This window comes from Candida theae (assembly GCF_024610275.1).
Source record: "Candida theae strain CBS 12239 chromosome Unknown scaffold21, whole genome shotgun sequence".
Lineage (NCBI taxonomy): Eukaryota > Fungi > Ascomycota > Pichiomycetes > Serinales > Debaryomycetaceae > Lodderomyces > Lodderomyces theae.
Genome location: NW_026261495.1, coordinates 145,426 through 164,889, shown reverse-complemented (window position 1 = coordinate 164,889; position 19,464 = coordinate 145,426). Strand labels below are relative to the sequence as shown.

General features: G+C 40.5%; 11 protein-coding genes across 11 annotated transcripts; 6 read left to right on the top strand and 5 right to left on the bottom strand. All coding sequences in view use genetic code 12, as the record gives it.

Moving 5' to 3' along the window:
* Positions 1-330: 330 nt before the first annotated feature.
* SSO2 (syntaxin) lies at positions 331-1,275 on the top strand (the record flags this gene model as incomplete). Its single annotated transcript, XM_051754939.1, has 1 exon — positions 331-1,275. The coding sequence occupies one exon, from the start codon at positions 331-333 to the stop codon at positions 1,273-1,275; it is 945 nt and encodes a 314-aa protein (XP_051606232.1).
* Positions 1,276-1,755: 480 nt separating this feature from the next.
* Positions 1,756-3,690, top strand: PES1 (mRNA-binding ribosome synthesis protein; the record flags this gene model as incomplete). The annotated part of the gene is made up of 1 exon (XM_051754938.1): positions 1,756-3,690. One exon carries the CDS (start codon positions 1,756-1,758, stop codon positions 3,688-3,690), a length of 1,935 nt encoding a protein of 644 aa, XP_051606231.1.
* Positions 3,691-3,800: 110 nt separating this feature from the next.
* MED18 (Med18p) lies at positions 3,801-4,949 on the bottom strand (the record flags this gene model as incomplete). Its single annotated transcript, XM_051754937.1, has 1 exon — positions 3,801-4,949. One exon carries the CDS (start codon positions 4,947-4,949, stop codon positions 3,801-3,803), a length of 1,149 nt encoding a protein of 382 aa, XP_051606230.1.
* A 257-nt stretch (positions 4,950-5,206) lies between these two features.
* Positions 5,207-5,530, bottom strand: KGF57_005330 (uncharacterized protein; the record flags this gene model as incomplete). Its single annotated transcript, XM_051754936.1, has 2 exons — positions 5,207-5,426; positions 5,508-5,530. The coding sequence occupies 2 exons, from the start codon at positions 5,528-5,530 to the stop codon at positions 5,207-5,209; spliced, it is 243 nt and encodes an 80-aa protein (XP_051606229.1).
* A 226-nt stretch (positions 5,531-5,756) lies between these two features.
* On the top strand, positions 5,757-6,602 carry ABG1 (Abg1p; the record flags this gene model as incomplete). The annotated part of the gene is made up of 1 exon (XM_051754935.1): positions 5,757-6,602. The coding sequence occupies one exon, from the start codon at positions 5,757-5,759 to the stop codon at positions 6,600-6,602; it is 846 nt and encodes a 281-aa protein (XP_051606228.1).
* A 34-nt stretch (positions 6,603-6,636) lies between these two features.
* ERG24 (delta(14)-sterol reductase) lies at positions 6,637-8,019 on the bottom strand (the record flags this gene model as incomplete). Its single annotated transcript, XM_051754934.1, has 1 exon — positions 6,637-8,019. One exon carries the CDS (start codon positions 8,017-8,019, stop codon positions 6,637-6,639), a length of 1,383 nt encoding a protein of 460 aa, XP_051606227.1.
* A 190-nt stretch (positions 8,020-8,209) lies between these two features.
* PUS7 (pseudouridine synthase) lies at positions 8,210-10,500 on the bottom strand (the record flags this gene model as incomplete). The annotated part of the gene is made up of 2 exons (XM_051754932.1): positions 8,210-10,297; positions 10,441-10,500. 2 exons carry the CDS (start codon positions 10,498-10,500, stop codon positions 8,210-8,212), a joined length of 2,148 nt encoding a protein of 715 aa, XP_051606226.1.
* Positions 10,501-10,644: 144 nt separating this feature from the next.
* KGF57_005326 (uncharacterized protein) lies at positions 10,645-11,970 on the top strand (the record flags this gene model as incomplete). The annotated part of the gene is made up of 1 exon (XM_051754931.1): positions 10,645-11,970. The coding sequence occupies one exon, from the start codon at positions 10,645-10,647 to the stop codon at positions 11,968-11,970; it is 1,326 nt and encodes a 441-aa protein (XP_051606225.1).
* Positions 11,971-12,361: 391 nt separating this feature from the next.
* KIP2 (Kip2p) lies at positions 12,362-14,428 on the top strand (the record flags this gene model as incomplete). The annotated part of the gene is made up of 1 exon (XM_051754930.1): positions 12,362-14,428. One exon carries the CDS (start codon positions 12,362-12,364, stop codon positions 14,426-14,428), a length of 2,067 nt encoding a protein of 688 aa, XP_051606224.1.
* A 499-nt stretch (positions 14,429-14,927) lies between these two features.
* Positions 14,928-17,132, top strand: KGF57_005324 (uncharacterized protein; the record flags this gene model as incomplete). The annotated part of the gene is made up of 1 exon (XM_051754929.1): positions 14,928-17,132. One exon carries the CDS (start codon positions 14,928-14,930, stop codon positions 17,130-17,132), a length of 2,205 nt encoding a protein of 734 aa, XP_051606223.1.
* A 161-nt stretch (positions 17,133-17,293) lies between these two features.
* Positions 17,294-18,913, bottom strand: SLR1 (Slr1p; the record flags this gene model as incomplete). Its single annotated transcript, XM_051754928.1, has 2 exons — positions 17,294-18,044; positions 18,837-18,913. The coding sequence occupies 2 exons, from the start codon at positions 18,911-18,913 to the stop codon at positions 17,294-17,296; spliced, it is 828 nt and encodes a 275-aa protein (XP_051606222.1).
* Between the last annotated feature and the right edge of the window lie 551 nt (positions 18,914-19,464).

The following is a 19,464-nucleotide window of genomic DNA, read 5'->3' as shown; positions in this document are numbered from 1 at the left end:
GAGAGAGAATCAGCGACAAAAAAGTAAAAAAGTAAAAAAAAAAAAAGAGACGAAAACTTCCCAAATAAAGTTCAGACCTAAAACCAATCAACCAAGAGTCAGGAGGATATAAGAACAAGAAAATACAACCCCCCTTATAGATCACATATACACATAGCACACTACAAGCATCATTCAACAAACACTGCTGTATCTGCCCTTACATTCCCACTTTAGTTTGACTTTGATTAAGTATTTCTTTTTTTTTTTTTACTTTTTGTTTTAATTTTGCACTACTACTGTCGTTTTGTTGTTGTTGTTGTTGTTGTTTAACCTATTGAATTTGCAAACATGAGCAGAAACCCGTATCAGAACCAGCCATACCAGGCTCAGAACCAGAACTCATATGAGTTGAGTGACATAAACAACGGCCGCAACACCAATTACAACAATTATTCTGCGGGCCCAAATAGTGCTGCTACAAAACAATACTCATCATCAAATGAGGATGACTTTGTCCAGTTTATGAATGAGATTCAAGATATCAACTCACAATTGGACAACTACTCCAACATCATCAACTTAATTGACAATAAACAAAAGAGTTTCTTGTACAATATCGACTTGAATGACGAGGATACCGAATACAGTTCTCAACAAATTGATAGTTTAGTTGGTGAAGCTCAGTCGTTGCAACTAGATTTAAAAGCTAGGATAAAGAATGCCCAAGTTGAGGCAGTACACTCAAAAGACCAAACCAAGGTTGACCAAGCTGAAACTTGTAGAAAAAGATTTTTGGATCTTATCCAAGATTATAGATTAGTTGAGGCTAAAAACAAGGAATCATCCAAGGAGCAAGCTGCTAGACAATATCAGATTATCAAACCAGACGCCACACAAGAGGAAATTAGAGCTGTTGTTGAAGATGGATCTCAACAGTATTTCCAACAAGCTTTGATGCAAAGCAACAGAAGAGGTGAAGCTCGTTCGGTATTGAGTGAGGTCCAAGTTAGACACCGAGAACTTTTGAAATTGGAAAAGACCATGGCTGAATTGACTCAATTGTTTCATGATATGGAAGAGTTGGTTATTGAACAAGATCAACCAATTCAACAAATCGAGGAACAAGTTGGAACTGCTCAACATGACATAGAACAAGGTGTTGGTCACACAAACAAAGCAGTCAAGAGTGCCAGAGCTGCCAGAAAGAAGAAGATTTGGTGTTTGGTTATTGTCATTATTATCATCATTATTCTTGCTGCAGTTCTTGGTGGATACTTTGGAAGCAAGAATTGAGAAAATTTTGTGAAAGTATATTTAATTTCAGCTATATCCATAGTGCCTGTGTGGGGTGGGAGTAAGATTAATTTGTATATGTGTATACTATAGCTTTGTGAGGAAGTGGACAGGAGACGCTTCAAAACCTTTAATAAAAACTCGCCTAATATTGAGAAAAAAAAAATATTGTAAGAGTGTATATAACTCTAGCAGGCAGAGAGTATTAGCACCTTCTAGTTCCATTCTGTAAGATTCACTCCCATAGAGTCTGGTCTGTAAATTAGACAACTGGTTGTGATATGTATCTTCATATAAATACACTGTGATTAAAATTGTCGTAGATTATTTTTATTTTTTTTTGTTGCGACATTGAAAGGTCCACGACAAGAAGAGGGATGAGATGAGGAATTTTTCTTCTGTTTTTTTCAAACTCCTCTGCATCACAAGGACCAGAAAGGAAACCGTCACTTCTCCTATCCACAACTCTTCCCATCCACAATGGCTAGAATCAAAAGAAAAGGAACATCAGGAAATGCCAAAAATTTCATAACTCGTACGCAAGCAATCAAGAGATTGCAGATTTCCTTAGCTGATTTCCGTCGTCTTTGTATTTTCAAAGGTATATATCCAAGAGAACCACGAAACAAAAAGAAAGCTAACAAAGGTTCAACTGCCCCCGTCACGTTCTACTATACCAAAGACATCCAGTACTTGCTTCATGAACCGGTATTGGACAAATTCAGACAGCACAAGACATTTGCAAAGAAATTGCAAAGGGCATTGGGTAAAGGTGAGATTTCTAGTGCTTCCAAATTGGAACAGAACCGTCCAAAGTATAAGTTAAATCACATCATCAAGGAGAGATACCCCACTTTTCTTGATGCCTTGAGAGATTTGGACGACCCTTTGAATATGTTGTTTTTGTTCAGTAACATGCCCGCAACTGACCGTGTATCCACCAAAGTTGTCGGTGATGCTGAAAAATTGTGCAATCAGTGGTTGGCATACGTTGCCAAGGAACGCTTGTTGAAAAAGGTGTTTGTGAGTATAAAGGGAGTATACTACCAAGCTACAGTCAAGGGCCAAGAGATTAGATGGTTGATTCCATACAAGTTCCCCACGAACATCCCCACTGATGTCGATTTTAGAATCATGTTGACGTTCTTGGAGTTTTATTCGACATTGTTGAACTTTGTCATGTACAAGTTGTATAACGAGAGTGGTTTAATTTATCCTCCTCGTATTGATACGGCCAAGTTGAAGGGTGTTGGTGGATTGACTAGTTATGTTTTGCAATCAAAGGATTCGAAGAATGGCAATTTGTTGTTGAAGCAGCAGCAACTGCAACTGCAACTGCAACTGCAACTGCAACTGCAACAACAACAACAACAACAGGCAGCAACAGCTGCTGAAGGGAATGTTGGTGGCAAAGTTGGAAAAGAGTTGTCTCAATTGGAAATCCAAAGGGCAATCGAAGCAGATGAGAAAGTCGACAATGACAAGGACATTGAAAAAGAAGATGCTGGTGCTGCAGTTGAAGAAGTTGAATTGGACACTTTCCAAGACAACTCAACAACCCAATCAGCCGACACTTTGATTCAACCATCTAAATTCTCCTCGCCTACTTCCCAACTATTTTCCAAATTCATTTTCTACATTGGTAGAGAAGTCCCCTTGGACATTTTGGAATTTGTCATATTGTCATGTGGAGGAACAGTAATATCAGAGATTAGTCTTGATGATTTGAAATTGAATGACCCTGCAGCATACAATGAATTGAATTTGGATTCGATAACTCATCAAATTTGTGATCGAAACAAGATCTTGACCAAGGTTCCCGGTAGGACTTATGTTCAGCCACAATGGGTATTTGATTGTGTTAATAAACAGGAGTTGATTAGTGTGGGGCCATATGCTCCCGGCGAGACTTTACCTCCACATTTATCGCCATGGGGTGATGCTGGTGGATATGATCCAAATGCCGATGCTAATGCCAAAGCACAAAAAGCCGAAGGTGAAGCCAACGAGGAAGAACAAGACGAAGAAGACGAGGAGGAGGAGGAGGAGGAGGAGGAGGACATTGAAGTAGAGTCTGGAGACGAAGATCAAGACGAAGACGAGGAAGACGAGGAGGATCTTGATGAGGATCTCAAAGCACAAAAGGAGTTGGAAATGGAAGTTGCTGGAGAAAAGTTTTCCGACCAGAAGCAAGATGAACCTAAATCAAAGAAACAAAAAACTAAACAATTCTCAAATAAAGTCAATGAAGACGATGAAGCTAAGGAGTTGGCCAAGATTATGATGACAAATAAGCAAAAGAAGTTATACAAGAAGATGCAATACGGTATTGATAAGAAGGAGACCAGAAATAAGGAGTTGGCGAAAAAGAGGAAGCAATTGGATAAGAAAAAGAAGCAGTTGCAGAGTATGTAAATTAATGGAAGAGATGGTTTGCGAGTTTTGACGTGTATTATCTTTAGACTGTAGATATTTTTCAAAACGTGAAGGAATCACTTTTGTGTACTCTAGCTCCACTCACAATCTTATTTCAAACTTCGAACTCTCGAATCCATAGACATCCGATCTGGAACCTCCAAAAGAAACAAACTCTTGACAAACTCCTGCAACTTTGTCAATTCCTTGGCCCCGGCATTTATCAACTCCACATCAGTTGTCTTGGGCACATTGACAAAACATTTAACTTGAAACGTGTTTGATTCGTCGAGCAATTTCAACTTGATTGCGTCATCGTCTTTGCCCTCGTAGTCGTCGTCACGGATGAATATCTTGTATATTTCAATCACAATGTCCTTGTAGAAGAAACGTACTCCTTTTACCCAGTATTGATTGACTACTTCGTACCCGAGATCATTGAGAAAGATTAAAAAGGAGTCGGTTTGGGTCTTTCGAGAAGGTGTACTTTTAGTACGTGTTGACGCCTCTTTTGGTTCTGTTTTTATGGTAGTTGTGACTTCAATGCTGGCTCCTTTGTCGGTATCAACGTCTTTGATTGCGTCCTTTGTACTTGAGTCTTCCATATTGACGTCAGTCTCAGCTCCATCTTCCTTCTTGATCGTAGCATCGTCACTTTTCAGTGCAGTCATGTCCTCCACCTTCTTAACCTCAATTGCCTCTGTTCCTACATTCCCCTCTTTTTCCTCCTTCACGTCCGCATCTACATCCATCTTATCATCCAAATCACTTGCTGGTTCATTATCCACTCCAACATGAGTATGCACCAACGTGCTTTCATAAATTGTCTGTTGGGAGCAAGTTTGGTTTTTGCCAGCAATGGGTATGTCACTAATTTGCAAAGTCCACACACGGTCAACACCATCATCAGCAGTGATGGTGTTGTTGTTGTCGTCGTTATGGAATAACTTTTTCACCAATATGGGATTCTCCTTGTCATCTTTGAAAATAGGTTTAGCGATATCTAATTGGCTACTACTGCCACCCTGACTTTTCAAGGGTTCTTCCCAGGTTGTGCTGCATCTCATATAATACTGTTCAATTTGATTGATTTTCCCTGGTTCGAATATGGGTTTGAATACATGATTAGGTTTGGTTATTAATGAGTAGGTGGAGATCTTTTGTGGTTGTAAAATGCCGGTTATGGCTTGTAGGGATGTTATGGTTTGTAGGTAGTTCGAATGAGGAATTGACGAAACGAGTGAAAGTTGTTGCACCATGGGGGATGTCAGGACAGGGGGCGGGAGAGTGTATAGATGGAGAGTATATGGAAACTATTTGATGACAGATTCGGTTTTACGAAATTTTTCATGCGGCGTTGTCTATGCGGTAACAAGGGTCCCCCAAAGGATTTAATACAACTATAGTGAACAGGTGCTTCGACGCAGCTTATATCAAAAATTCGTTATTTACTAATTACACGAGTCAATTGCTAACTAGGAACTCCTCATTGAGTCGTCACCGCCTACCTCCTTCTTTAGTCAATCTTTTTCTCCTTCTCTGATTCGTATTGTAGCGATGACGTGTCCTCGGTGAATGCAACCACAATGTACCCAATCAAGACAATGTTGGCAGACAACGCACTCAATCCACCACTTATTATACTGTTTGGTGTGAAATACTGTACTGTAAAGAATGTAACAAGGGGCACTATTATCATCAATGCGGTGAAAATCATCAACTTTTGTATCACTGATCTAAAAAAATAAAAGGGAAGTTTGAACGTTAGTAAAACCGCAAAGCCAATCGTATCATCAGCGGTGGTATGTTATACATACTTTGGAATATCTGCTTTAACCATTATGTTTGTCAATTGTGTATTTGTATGTAGAGACTATAAATAAGAAACGACAATTGATTAACTGAACCAATTTCTCTCGCTCTCTCTTTCTCTCTCTCTCTTTCTCTCTCTCTCTCTCTCTCTCTCTTCAACCAGAGCAAAAAGCAAAAAAATTAATATTCCACAACTCCAACGAAAAAAGGTCTCTTAGTTCATCACATACACAAACCATACCCTTACCTACAAGATGCATTTCCTGAGCTTGCTCATAGCACATTTGGCATACTTCATTGGAACAATTGCAGCTTTTGCAAATACCGCTCCCACTTTTATAAGGACCAGATACGACGCACCGGGCTTAGTCGACAAACCCCAATGGCTATACAAAACATTCAGCGATGTGGACATATTGATTTCAACGGAGTTCAAAGCACACGACCTTGGTGAGGTTTCAGAAGCTCCTCTCAACTATTACCAGGTCAGGAAATCTGAATGGTTCTCAAAGCTGAGAAATGTTGGTGGCAAGCTATTACCCATTGCCAACGTTGTATACTCTGATCGAACTGAGCCTGTTTTCAATGAGTTTAAGAGTCGTGGAGCATTGCCAAAGCTCTTATCTGGCGCAGCAATCGATGAAGCGCTTGAAAGAGCCAATACGGATGATCATGACGATTATGTTATCCAAATTATACCCGACCATAAGGAGAAAGAAACAGATGTGGTAGATGCTGCCGCTGAGGAGAAATTGCAAAATTTGTACGATCTCAACGACAAGGTGACTAGGAAAGAGAAAAATGGAGATGTTTCAGTAGAACAAGATATTGATGCAGACTTTGCTGAGGCTAATAGATTAGCTGCTGAGGAAGACCAACCAGTTTCCATATTGGAAGATATTCCTTCAAATTCAACCACAGTCAAACACGACAATCTTTTCACAAACTATCAATTTTTCACTACTGGAATTTGGTCTGGATTGATTGTGTCTGGATTTTTGTTATTGATTCTTTATGGTGCTTTGACTTGGCTTTCAGATTTACAAATCACGTATGCCTCATTTGAGAAGCAGGTTGACTTCGATAAAAAGAATGAATAAGATATACATGTATCAATGTTTTTTTTTTTTCGTCTTAATATATATAAGGAATAATTTTGTACGGAACCAATTGTTTATAAGTTTCCCAGTCTTTGCCATACTTTGCCTGACATTTCATATCGTCTCTCACTTGTCGATGAATCAACAAGCTGGCAAAATAGATCACATAGAAGTACGTCAAGGGGGTTTGGAACCCAGTAGGGAGACACCACGACCAGCCAACTAACCAATCTCCAAGGTAGTTGATGTGTTGCGACAATCCCCACCATCCTTCGATCAACAATTTAGACCCTGTAGCAGTCTTGATATGCTTCATATGCTGCAACTTGCCATTCTTGAAATTGGATTTCTGTAAATTAGAAGCCCTGAAAATGTAAAACCCAACAAAGTGTAGCACTACTATGGCTGCAAATCTGTACCACCCGAGTATCACTTCATTTCCGGGTATGCTTAAATACCTCGTCTGTAAGGTGTAGCCCCAAGGCACCCAGGCCAAGTCACCAAAACTCAACATAAATCCAAACCCATCGGTTGTGATATCAATCATTGTTAAACACCCAGTCTCGTTCAAAACCCCGTCGAAAATGTAAAATGATTGTAGTAAGGTAACTAATATCAACGAGTCGGTAACATAGCCCAATCGATGGTACTGTTCATGGGCACAGCTCAAATTGATTAGAAACCACAACAACATTCCCGGTCTCAACTCGCAAAATAATTTGATATCCCAATTACCAACCCTTGGATTCAACTCACGACCAATAAACCAATCGTAAACCACATTCCCCGTGTTCCCATTGACGCTCAATATTCTTTCCCTCGTTCCAAAACCATTCGTTTTGAACAACGGTACAAATGAAAGTACATAAACAAAGACAGCCAACAAAAAGGAAAATATAATACACGTCACTGACAATTTCAACTGATTATCGTAAATAAATTGCAATTCAGGTAAATTGAAATCGTCGACTTGCAAGCAACGCGCAACCAAAATGGCAAACAATGTTCCACTCATGCTAATACCATTTATGCAATAGTTCAAATAAGTGCCGTCTCTCAATTTGGTTCCTTGCATAGTTGTACCAGGCAATATTTGGTCCAATGTAACCAAACCAAAGAACCAGACCAAGTACGCACCCCAAACATATTTGTCAAAGCACAAATCGGCCCATTGTGATTGTGTTGAAGGTATTTGGCTCAACACTTTGTCTATTTGAAGATTGACACCTTGTAATGAATAGTATTGATTAGTGACTAGTCCAAAAAAAAAGATGACAAGGGGTAAACCAAAAGTGATACCAATTGCCCCGGGAAGACCATTAAACTCTCTATGTGTGGTGACTGGGTTCAATGTACTCATTGCTTGCTTGTCTACTTTCCTTCCATTTATGTTTGAAGTCGGGGTCGGCTGCTGCATTTACATATAGAACACTGAAAAAAAAAAAAAATAATAATATATATATATATATAACGGGAGCGATGATCGTAGCGAGCGCGCCGCGTTCTCGTATCGGAACAATGTCACCATAAACGACGCCAACTACAAAACTCAATACGAGGGAAACGAAATCTAGATTGTTAAAACTTTTCTATCGTATATACAAGTACTATTTCATTTGTGCGTATCTGGACGTGTCAATTCTCATGAATTCCCTTAAGGCCATAGTAGCGTACGAGCTCACGTCCAATTTCATTTTCAAAACAACTGCAAATTTTGCTTCGGCAGAAGGATCAGCTGCACCATCATCAGCATCATTATTGTGGTGTTTGATTATTCTCTCCGACAAGGTTGATTCTACAGCTTCTATGTCGTCTCCATTATTTTTCATCTCCAATATCTCCAAATCTGTCTTCACCAAAGGCTTGCCATCTGCTCTGTACTCAATTATCTCATAAGATAGATCTTTTGGTTTGGACAATAAGGTTCTATAAGCACCAGTTAACGAAAATTCCTTATTCTTTCGCATCAAGTTGAATGGATCGAGATTGTCCTTGGCCATGGTATCGATATAAACTTGTCTCAATTTCTCATTTGTAGGATACTCGATTTTGAACCCGGGACTTGGTAAAACAACATCAAAAATTGAATACTTTCCGCTGTCAATATCCTCCTTGGTTAGTGCCCTCACTGCAACTGTATTGGAAACAGCTACGTCTTCTTCGAACCCATCATAATCTACACTAGTAGCCTTGTTGCTTCCTTGTTCATCAAAGACTAAATCACCTTCCTGTACTTCAAGCCCAAACAATTCTATTCTCTTTGACGCAACCAAGTTCCATACATATGACTGATAAGCGTGAACGTACATCATTCTCAAGTTCTTCGGTATAGCCAAAAGACTCTTCAAATATGAGTGCCGCTTGTACTTCTTGTCCGAGTCTTGTTGTTCACTGGACAACACTTTTAAGATGCAATTTTCAGCTACAAAATGTCTTGGTAATGCTTTTGAAGCTTCCTTGGCATCGCGTTTCTCCTTCCATATTTTCCTCATTTCCATTGTTCCTGGAGAACACACTTCTTGCTCTGACAATAACAACTCTACGCATTTCTCCCAATCTTCTTGTAACAACGCAATACCAAGTTCATGAGTTGGTACCGAAAACGAACCAAATCTTTGCATTCCAAAGTAATTGATAAACCCATGCTTGTCCAAGCTATCAAAACATTGCGCAACAATCGTGCGCAAGTCGGCATCTGCACCTTCATCAACAGCTGGCTTCACATCACGCAAAGTGATTGTAAACTCATTCCCAGCCAAATCTCCCAATTTCAAAGGGTAGTCCTCATACGTAAACCGTCCCAACTTGAAATTCGAATTCTTCATCTTGTTCAACGCACTAACACGAAGTACTTTACCACGCAGAATACAGAATTTCTGACAAGTGACGCCACGACGGTCTTTTGTTCCTGCATAGTTGATTGTCTTTGGAGAAATACGCAACATTTTGGCTATATTGTTGGCAACATCCATCGTGTCCCTGTTTTGCTTGAATACGGCAAAATGTAAATATGGTTTGAACGGACCAAGTCCATAATTTATGACTCCATTCTCATCCACATGGTGCATACTGTCCATGATGTTTGTATCTCCACCACGTCTATTGTTGCCTCTATTCTTGGCAATCACTATTTTAAATGTGTTTTCAGATGATGTAGTACTCTCTAATTTGCCTTGAAATGCTTTCCGTAATAGCTGATGCAATTTTCCCCTTTTCTCCTTATCGTCAATGGTTGTTTTTGTCTCCATGTGGTTTCCAGTGTGGAACAATTGTTCAATTTGTTTCAACTCCTCCTCACTGATGTAGGCGAGTAATTCGTTTCGGTCTTCTTCACTCAATTCATACTTTGGTTCATTTTCTTGTGCCTTGGCCCTTTCTGCTTTTATGCTGGCAATTTCCTCATCTGTCTTTCCTGCAAATTCTTGTGCCTCTTTAGCTTTTTGTTCAAGCTTCTTCTCCTTTCTCGATTTACCCATATCAATTCCAAGGTCAGTCAAATACACAACATGGCCGCTGGGCTCAATCTCGTTAACTTGGAAATCTGAATGCAATGTTTTCAAAGAACCCTGAAATCCCACAGAGTTTGGATTGATGAATTTTAATATACCAACAGCTTCCTCCGTGAGCGCAGGAATGAGAGTTGGCTTCAACTTTTTCGCTCCTGGAAGATCTTCATGAGATACTGCTCTTTTAACCTGTTCTGCCATGGGAGTTAGTAATCTGTGGCGAATATATCTGATCATCCACTTGTTCGTAGATAGAGCGATAGGGTGGGTACATTTTTTTTTTTTTATATATATAAATTTCGTGATGAGAGGAAGAGAAAAATGTTGCATACTGCATATAACACTGCAACTTCTGACTGCGAAAATGGCACTGTTTGATATGGGGGATTCATTAATCAAAATTCTTTGATGCTACTCCAAGTATATACTCCATTCAGCTACACCAACAGGCAACTTTGCTAGTCGCTTACATACACACAATCTCCACTGCTAGTTTCGCTCTTGGCGTGTTCTTTATTGCCTTGTTAACTTTCAGAATGTTGAAGCAGTTTGTACAGCCAGATTACTTGCTTGAAAGTCTGAATGGTTCGACGCCATCGACCAATTCGACACTAACAAATCCAGTCACCAAAAAGTCCACTGGTTCTTTGAGAGTTCCCAGCTTCACCTTTGCCAGAGTGGTATCTCAAGAACGTCGCTATCCAACAGTCCAAGCTGGAGTCAACGGAGATGATTCAAATGGCAATGCCCTTTCAAGCAAAAGGACAAATTTTCTCAAGGTTTGCTCCTGGCCATTTTCCAAGATTGATGGAAGTAATGGAAGAGCAGCGGTCAAGTCAGAGGATGTATCAGTGAAAGAACCAGATTCTAGATATTTTCATGAGACTTACGACCAGGTAAAAACCATTGCTGCATTTGACAAGCACTTGACTCCGAATCAAAATGCACAGAACCTGTTGTCAAACCTTCAAGCACAGCAGCAGCAGCAGCAGCAGCAGCAGCGCCCTCTCACTGGTAATCCTAGTTTGGAAAATATGGGTCAACAACGATTGGGCGAACGGGTCGATAAGTTGGGTAAAGTGTTCAACAGAAGAAAACATCAACAAAGGGGTATGGAAGACGGCACGAAAAGATGTGTTGTCTTGTCAAATTTGGATTCATCAATGGGAATAAATTCAGTCGTTCAACAAGTTTGCGGGGGACCTTTGGAGAAAGTGGTGCGAGTTTCCAGCCACAGGGTAAAGTTGTATTTCATATTTCCACAACAGGCCAAACAGTTTTACCAATATGGAAGCGCAACGGGGTTGCTCAAGGTTAATGGCATCAGATTGAGTGTGAGTTGGGGAGACGATGATTATCGTGAAGAGACACCAAGAAAGGTAGAGGAGGATGTTGAAAATCACAACAATAATTTCGCACTGGTCAATTTTAACAGCAACAACAACAGCAAGCCTACTTCCAAGGGCCTGTTTCTAGACCCCCATCTGACCTTACCCAGAGCCCTTTACCACGATATATTAACCAGCGGATGTAGAAGGTGTTTAATTGTTTCCAAGATAATTATTGGGAAAAAAATCAGGCCCGGTGACAAGATGTTTTATCCAGAACCTGAGATTCATTATTCTCAAGAGTTGCAAATTCATAATATCAGAGAAGATTTTGAGCAGTTTGGAGAAGTTATGGACATTGGAAGTGTTATATCAAGGAAGTTAAGCTTCAGTGTGTTTTACTACGATATCAGATGTGCAATCAAAGCCAAAACTGAATTTGAGACAATTGGCACCACCTTGCATCACAAGTATAAAGATTGGGCCATTTGGTATGGTAAAGATATCACTGATCGTGCTTGTTTTGTGCTCTAGTCGTGTCTAGCTTTATTTGCTTAAGAAATATAAGCGTAATCTCTAATATCGCAGGAGTTTCCTCATTGTAATTAATGTTGAGTCTGTATCCACATGGGAAGTGAATAACTTAGCTCAAGAAGGTTGCAGAGTTTGTTACGTAGGCGGATATCAAATAATCTATGCATGCCTTTTTGTGTTTTGTGTATCCAATATACTTTCCCAATTCGTATCAAACGTAAACACAAATGTCAAATACGCAAAAGACACTTTTATCGTCAAAATAAAATATACATATGCCATAAGGAAAAGAAAAAGAAAAAGAAAAAAAAAAAAAAAGAAAAGCTAGGAGATAACAGAGCCGTCACCATTGAAGTATCCAGAGTCAACACTGATACCGTTTTCACCACAAATGTCTTTTAAAACACCAATGAGAACAAGGTCGTCCTTGGGTAATTCGTCTAGCGCGTCTGTTTCATCATTATCTACACCCACGCGACCATCCTCATCCGCCAAATCAACTTTTCGTCCTCCGTCAAGGCCAACAGTACTTAGATCGTCCTCACCTGTATTGCAACATCATCATCACCAGCAGCAATCACAGCCAAGGTCAAGGCCAGGATCGTCCCTTGGCACGAGTCGCCCTGGGACCCCCGTTAACTCGGGAAGTTACTGTCGTCAAGAACCCTATACTGGTACCATAACTGTATCTATTCGCCCCAACCCTGAATCATTTACCCAAGGAGCGCAACAAAATTGGTACATAAACTCGTATAATAGCAGCATATCTCATGTCGATGGGAGCAGCTTTGTCTTTGATAACGTCTTTGACAATGACGTGTACCTGAACAACAATTACCAAGTGTACTTGAAAGCATGCAAGCCCATTGTGGAGAAATTTCTTGATGAAGGTTACAACGGCACTGTTTTTGCATATGGAATGACTGGGTCGGGGAAAACGTACAGTATGAAGGGTAATGAGAAGGAGTCCGGGTTTGTCGAAATGGCGGTGAATGATCTCTTTGACAAGATTGGAAGTTTGGGAGAAGAAGTGGTGAAACATCAAATTAATGTATCATATCTTGAAATATACAATGAACGCATTATTGATTTGTTGAATACTGGCAATGGCAGTATTAATGGCAACGATTTAAAGATTAGAGACGATCCAGAGTTTGGCGTCAAAGTAACGGGATTGACCACGCCTATAGTCACTTCCAAAGAGCAACTTCTAACCTTGATCAGAAGAGGTGACCTTAATAGAAAAACGAGCGCCACCGATTTCAATGCGAGGTCTTCTAGATCACACTCGATATTGCAAATTAGACTCAAAATTGTGAATGAGATTACCAGTTGTGAAACGACATCCACATTGTCATTGTGCGACCTTGCAGGTTCAGAGAGAGCGTCTTCAAGCTTGGAAAGACGAAAAGAAGGTTCATACATCAACAAGTCATTGCTAGCCTTGAGCAATGTCATAAACAAGCTTTCAGCATCATCGCATGGTGTTGTGGATTATCATATAAGTTACCGAGATTCAAAATTGACGAGAATATTGCAGCCTGCATTAAGTGGTAGAAGTTTGGTACTGATATTGTGTACAATTCATATGGGTTGTGGAAGCAATGCCACTGCACAGCAAACTGTCTCCGAGACCTACAAGACTTTGAGGTTTGCTGCCAGGGCAAAGGATATTGTAATTAATGTTGAAAAAAATGTTGGAAGAGGCATAGAGGTAACTGATCCAGAAACATCAAAACTAATTCAAGAGTTGAACAATACAATTGAACAGCAGCGACATGAATTGTTGATGTTGAAATCGAGTGGATATACGGATACCTCATCTCCTGTGGACACATCAGTGTTGGACAATGCATTAAAAGCGGAGAATAAAGTTTTAATGGAAAAGGTCACTTATCTCAGTCGACTCACCGATTTGCAAAAAACAGAAACGGTGATTGTGAAAGATAGTGCGCTCAATGATATTATTGGCTCTGGTGCCGATAACGCTCAAATATACGTTGCCAACATTGAAGAGTTGTATAAGCGAATAACCCACGAGAGGAATGAATATGACAATTACATTGCTCGCCTTGAACAGCAGTTGAAGATTGCATACACCAAGAATCCACATCGTAGCACCACCAATTCAGACAACAAGGAGTTGATGGAAGTGCTCAAAGAGCAGGAGGATGAAATAATGCAGCTTAAGGAAACGATCAAGGACAAAGATCATATAATCAAGAGTTTTTCCAAATCTTCAAGATTGCGGAAATTGGTGGAATCAAATGCCAAAGTGAATGTTTCTGTCAATAAGACAAACTATGTTGCCATGGACCAAGAGTATAAACGCTCAATGGGAATACATAGTCAGGACAGTGACGTGACCATGGATAAAGAGAATGAAGTTGGTGCATATGATTTTTCTGTGGGTCCAAAGAAGGCAAGAGCTTGTTTTGATATCGTTCAAACGCTATAAGCTACTTCTATTTAGATAGTTGGTATTAGTTCATGAATAGTAAAGGGAGATTTCTTTTAAGATGTAATCTGATTTGACATGCAGTTATATAGTATTATTATGTCTTGGCACAAGATAATGGAAGTTGCGCGCAATTGTTTTCGAAATGTCCTGAGAAGTGATTTACTGATTGCTACAGACCCGGAGGGCCACATTCTTCATTAGACTACTCAAAAGAACAGAGTACGAAAGTATAGCGGACTGCCTATTTCTCGTCTACTCTTTATGTACTTCTGCTACGAGTAACGACGCCTTGTGTATCCTCTTTCTCGTTTAATCCCGCAAATTGTTCTATGTTTGCTATTGTGTAATTTTGAAGCGAATTTCATAAATTGTCTTTTTGTTTTGTTTTGTTTTGTACAAGGAGAGAGATTTTCTACACAAGAGAGAGAGATACGAAAAACCACTGCTTTTTCAGTTCTTCTTCGCTTTCTTTACAAAGCAAATACCTCCCAGAACAATGCACATTTTCAGAAGACGTAAATCCCAACCCCAAGGCCAAAGGGAGCATGGGGTTAAGGAAAAGCACCAACAGCAGTACCAGCAGCAGCAACAACAACAACAACAACTGTTGTTACCGCCACAGTCTTACCTAAGCCCATCTCAGCCGCATCGACACAACTCCAAAGAATCAACGAAATCAAAATCATCATCTACGTCCTCATCCACCCAAAGTACCACGTTATCCAGTACCAATAAAGCCACCACCGATGGAGTTCTGCCGCGGTATAACGTAGAAATTCTTCACAAGGGGGAAGACAAGAAGGAATCAACTGCAGTTCGACAAACACCAACTCACGAGCCAAATGACAGTGACGATTGCTTGTCTCCGTTGACTTCTGCTCCCGTTAGTGAACAACAGAGCAGCGACAATCATTCAATAGCATTATCAGAAACAGACACCCTTTGCGCCACGCGGAAGCAACGACTTGAATTACAGGACATTTACACCGATAATTTTACAATGTATCTTCCGTTTGTCCTACGGCAAATGAGATTAACCGAGGATCGCCAACAAGCCGAAGATCGCCGTCGGCGAGAGGCTCGCGCTAATGCTGGTCGCGGTGGTGGTAGCGGTGGTAGCGGTGGTGGTGGTATTCGTAATGTGCCCTCCGTTGATCATTTTGACGAGGATTACGATGCTGAAAATGACACCATTGCGGATGATGACTTGTCGACTATTTTTAACGACAGTCAATCACCCGAGGAGCAGTACCAAATTGACCATCAAAAGATAATGGAACGTAGGTTATCTGCATACAACTATAAACGGCTGGTTGTGTTTGTCGGAGGCATATTGAAGAATGATGTGTTGATATTCACGTCCTCGGCCTCGTTCAAACTTTTCAAACAACTAAGAGCCAATATCAAAAAGGAGAGGAAAAGCTCGATGATTGTGTATGATGCCAATGGCAATATCAAGAAACTCACTTCCTTACCTAATGGGACGAACAAGAATGAAATATCAAGGGCTAATATCGACGGTGGTGAAGTGATTGATGAACGGAATCACATTATCCCCGTAAGTTACAAGATCAAGGGGCAAGGATTGCCACTTTTGAAAATGCATCTGCCTACGTTGTCTACGTTTCGAAAGAACACCCCGTATCTCATTTTCAAGAAATTCAAAGAGATCCCATCGCCGCCACCAAATCCAGAAGCAGACGCAACTACTGCTACCACAAACAGCAAAAACAAAAACAACAACAACAACAACAACAACAACAACAACAACAACAACAACAATAACAATAACGACACAGATTTCGAGACTTTTGACTATTGTTTTGTACACCTGAAGTTTTCGCAAAATTATCGTCGATTCATATTCGAATTCTACCCAAACACACCATCAAGTTTCAAAATCGTCATGTTCCAGTCAAGTTTCAAACCTTTTGCCGACTTTATCTACAAAAACACCAGGTTCAGAGTCATTGGAACCACGATCGCCACGGGGCTCGTCTGCGAGTACAATCCCCACATGCGACTACTCGTGATTGACGATGACGAGCCTTCGCTTTGCGATGACACTGTGAATAAGAAACCGCCATCTTCCGGCTTCCTCAAATTGAAGAAATCGTCACCAAAGGAGGACTATGTCGAGTTTGATGTGAATGATCCCAAGACTTTTGTTAACCCAATCCCGAATAACAAGTTTGTGGAAGAGGATGGGTTTTCCAATTGTTGTAATCGGCGCGCTACGTTTATCCCAAATGAACTTCCGCCCTTTGGATGTTTTAAGGATGTGGTGTTGTACAAGAAGGATGATGGCGGGTTTATCCCAAAGAAGTACTATGAGATTGGTAAGGCTGAAATTTATCAGGATTTGCAGCCAGTGGGAGCATCAGCAGCAGCTGCAACAGTACCCGCACAGGGAACTCCTGGCACACCAAGACCAACAACAACAGCAGCTACTACTCCTACTACTACTCCTACTACTCCTACTCCTACTCCTACTCCACTGCCTGATAACGATTCCTTCCTCAACAGCACCTTGTGGGTAGATCAAGACACATTGGTCTTGACTGTAATTTTGAGCACCTTGAGAGAAGTCAATGCCAAGAATGCCAATATGTCAAGCGGAACGCCAATGATGAGGGGCGCTTCCAGTATCGGACGTGCTCCCAATTTCGGGTTAATGACTGTGGGGTTATCGGTGTTGTGAGGGAGATACACATTGCGATATCTCATTATCCATCGTGTTAAATTTCAGAGCTATATATAGATTTTTATATCAACGCTACAAACGACAATTTATTTCCCATCAAGATAAGAGTATTGAATGGTAGATCAAACAGCATAAATCTCTCCAGCATCTCGCTCTTTCTACATGCCAGGTGATCTTGATCTGTCTCTTCTGACAGGAGATCTAGATGGAGATCTGCTGTATCTGCCCCTCTCTTCACTCCTAGGCTCACGTTCATATGTGTCGCTGCCTCTTCTGTACTCTCTATCTTCGAAATGACCACTACCACCACCATTGCCGTATCCACGATCTGGTCCTCCTCCACCTCTATAGCCATCACGTGGTTCGCGACTACCATCACGGCTACCTCTGTAATCGCCATAACCACCTCTTCCACCTCTACCACCGGAGGAGAAACCGCCACTTCTTCTTCCGTATCCATCGTCGTAACCTCTACCACCACCACCACCACCGTATCCTCCATATCCACCACCTCTTCTATCTCCGTAGCCTCCATATCCACCACCTCTTCTATCTCCACCGTAACCACCGCCGTAACCTCTTCCGTATCCATCGTCGTAACCTCTTCCACCACCATATCCGTAGCCGTCTCTTCCACGACCGTAGCCGCCACCTGGGCCACCGCCTGGGCCACCACGTCCGTATCCATATCCACCCCTTCCTCTAAATCCACCTCTCTCTCTAGCGGGGAATGGGTCAGATTTGGCGACTTGCACAACTAACCCACCAGGAAGTGTGAATGGGAAATCTTTACGGTCCATATCCAAAGCACGTTCACAGCTTTCAGCATCTTTATATTCAACAAATGCAAACTTCTCTCCATCAGATGTTCTTGGTGGAGGAATATCTAATCTGACTAAATCACCATACCTTGAGAAGAAAAAAAAAATGAATTGTTAGTTTGACTGATAATACTTTGTAAAATGGAAGGATCTTTGTGGATCGTGTGATTTGCAATAGTTAATTTGATTCAATTGAATAGATGAAAAAAGGACAATGATTTTGATTGGTTGTTTCTGTTAGTGATTTTCCAAGCTTTGAAAGAAATGAATTAGAAAACTAAAAGTTAGTAAAGTAATGACTAAATTGAAGAATAATGTGAAGTGTAAACGAAGTGAAGAAAAAAAAAGAAAAAAATGAAGAAGGAAGGAGGGAAAAGAACGAAGTTTGATGAAACTTGTCATGAAATTGATGAGAAGGGAATAGGAGTTGACTCGCATTGAACCGGGTTAATGGTCTCAATAAAATTGAAAGTTGAGTTTGGACGGTGAGTTGTGATGAAAGAAAGAAGGAATAATCAAAATGGGGAAAAAGTGGGTCAACCATTGAAAAGAGGGAACGAAAGGAGGAACTTGTTGGAAAATTGAATAGCTGGGTAGGGCTGGTTATGAAAGGAAATTGCCAAAATACTTCAACTGAAATGAAGTAAATATGCAACGAGATGAAAATCTGTTGTAGATTTTGTGGGGAAGGCGGATAAGATGAAAATCTATCTTGGAAATCTTGGAAAACAAACCATTTGATGAGTTAATCGTTCTTTCTTTTTTCTTCTATGTTTCAATGAATATGCAAAATAGTTGTTTTAGGAAAGAACAACCCACTATGAGTGTATGGGAGTAGGTGGAATCCATCATGACAAAAATAAGTGATCAAAATACATACTTTTCAAATTCAGGTGCCAAATCAACAGCCTTTGATTCTCTTGTGAATCCAGTCACGTACAATGTGTTTCTGGGCATTGTATAAGCTTTGGGTTCGTTGATTGATCAGGTGGTTGGACTGTTGTCGAACCAGTTTATGATTTTCCTTTTTTCCATTTGCTCTCGTGTGTAGAAATTTTCATTTTTGGCCAATTTACACTACCCTACGTGTAAGATATTAAATCAATCAAACATATACTTGGCTGGGGTTCGCTTTTGAATGCACCAGTACCTGAACAATGATTGGGTTTACGGCCACAATTGTTGTTTTGGCTAGGTAATAGCTAGTTGAGGTTGATGTATGCCGTTAGGATCTCTTAATATCTGCTTAATCTGGATCGGATCTGAACTTTCTAGAGCTGCCAGAGCAATCCTGGCCTACTTATAGGAAAAATGTTGAACTGAAATCCATTCAACAGACTTTCGGAATCACAATGCGGTTTAAATCTGGGTCAATCGACAAGTAACATACAACTAGCACATTATTATGTAGTCTCTTTAAGAATCGCATAAGAAAGCTGAAGGAGTCAATTTGCGTAGAGGGGTAAGTGGACTAGAATGTTGATGGAGGAGAGCCACAACGGCAACAA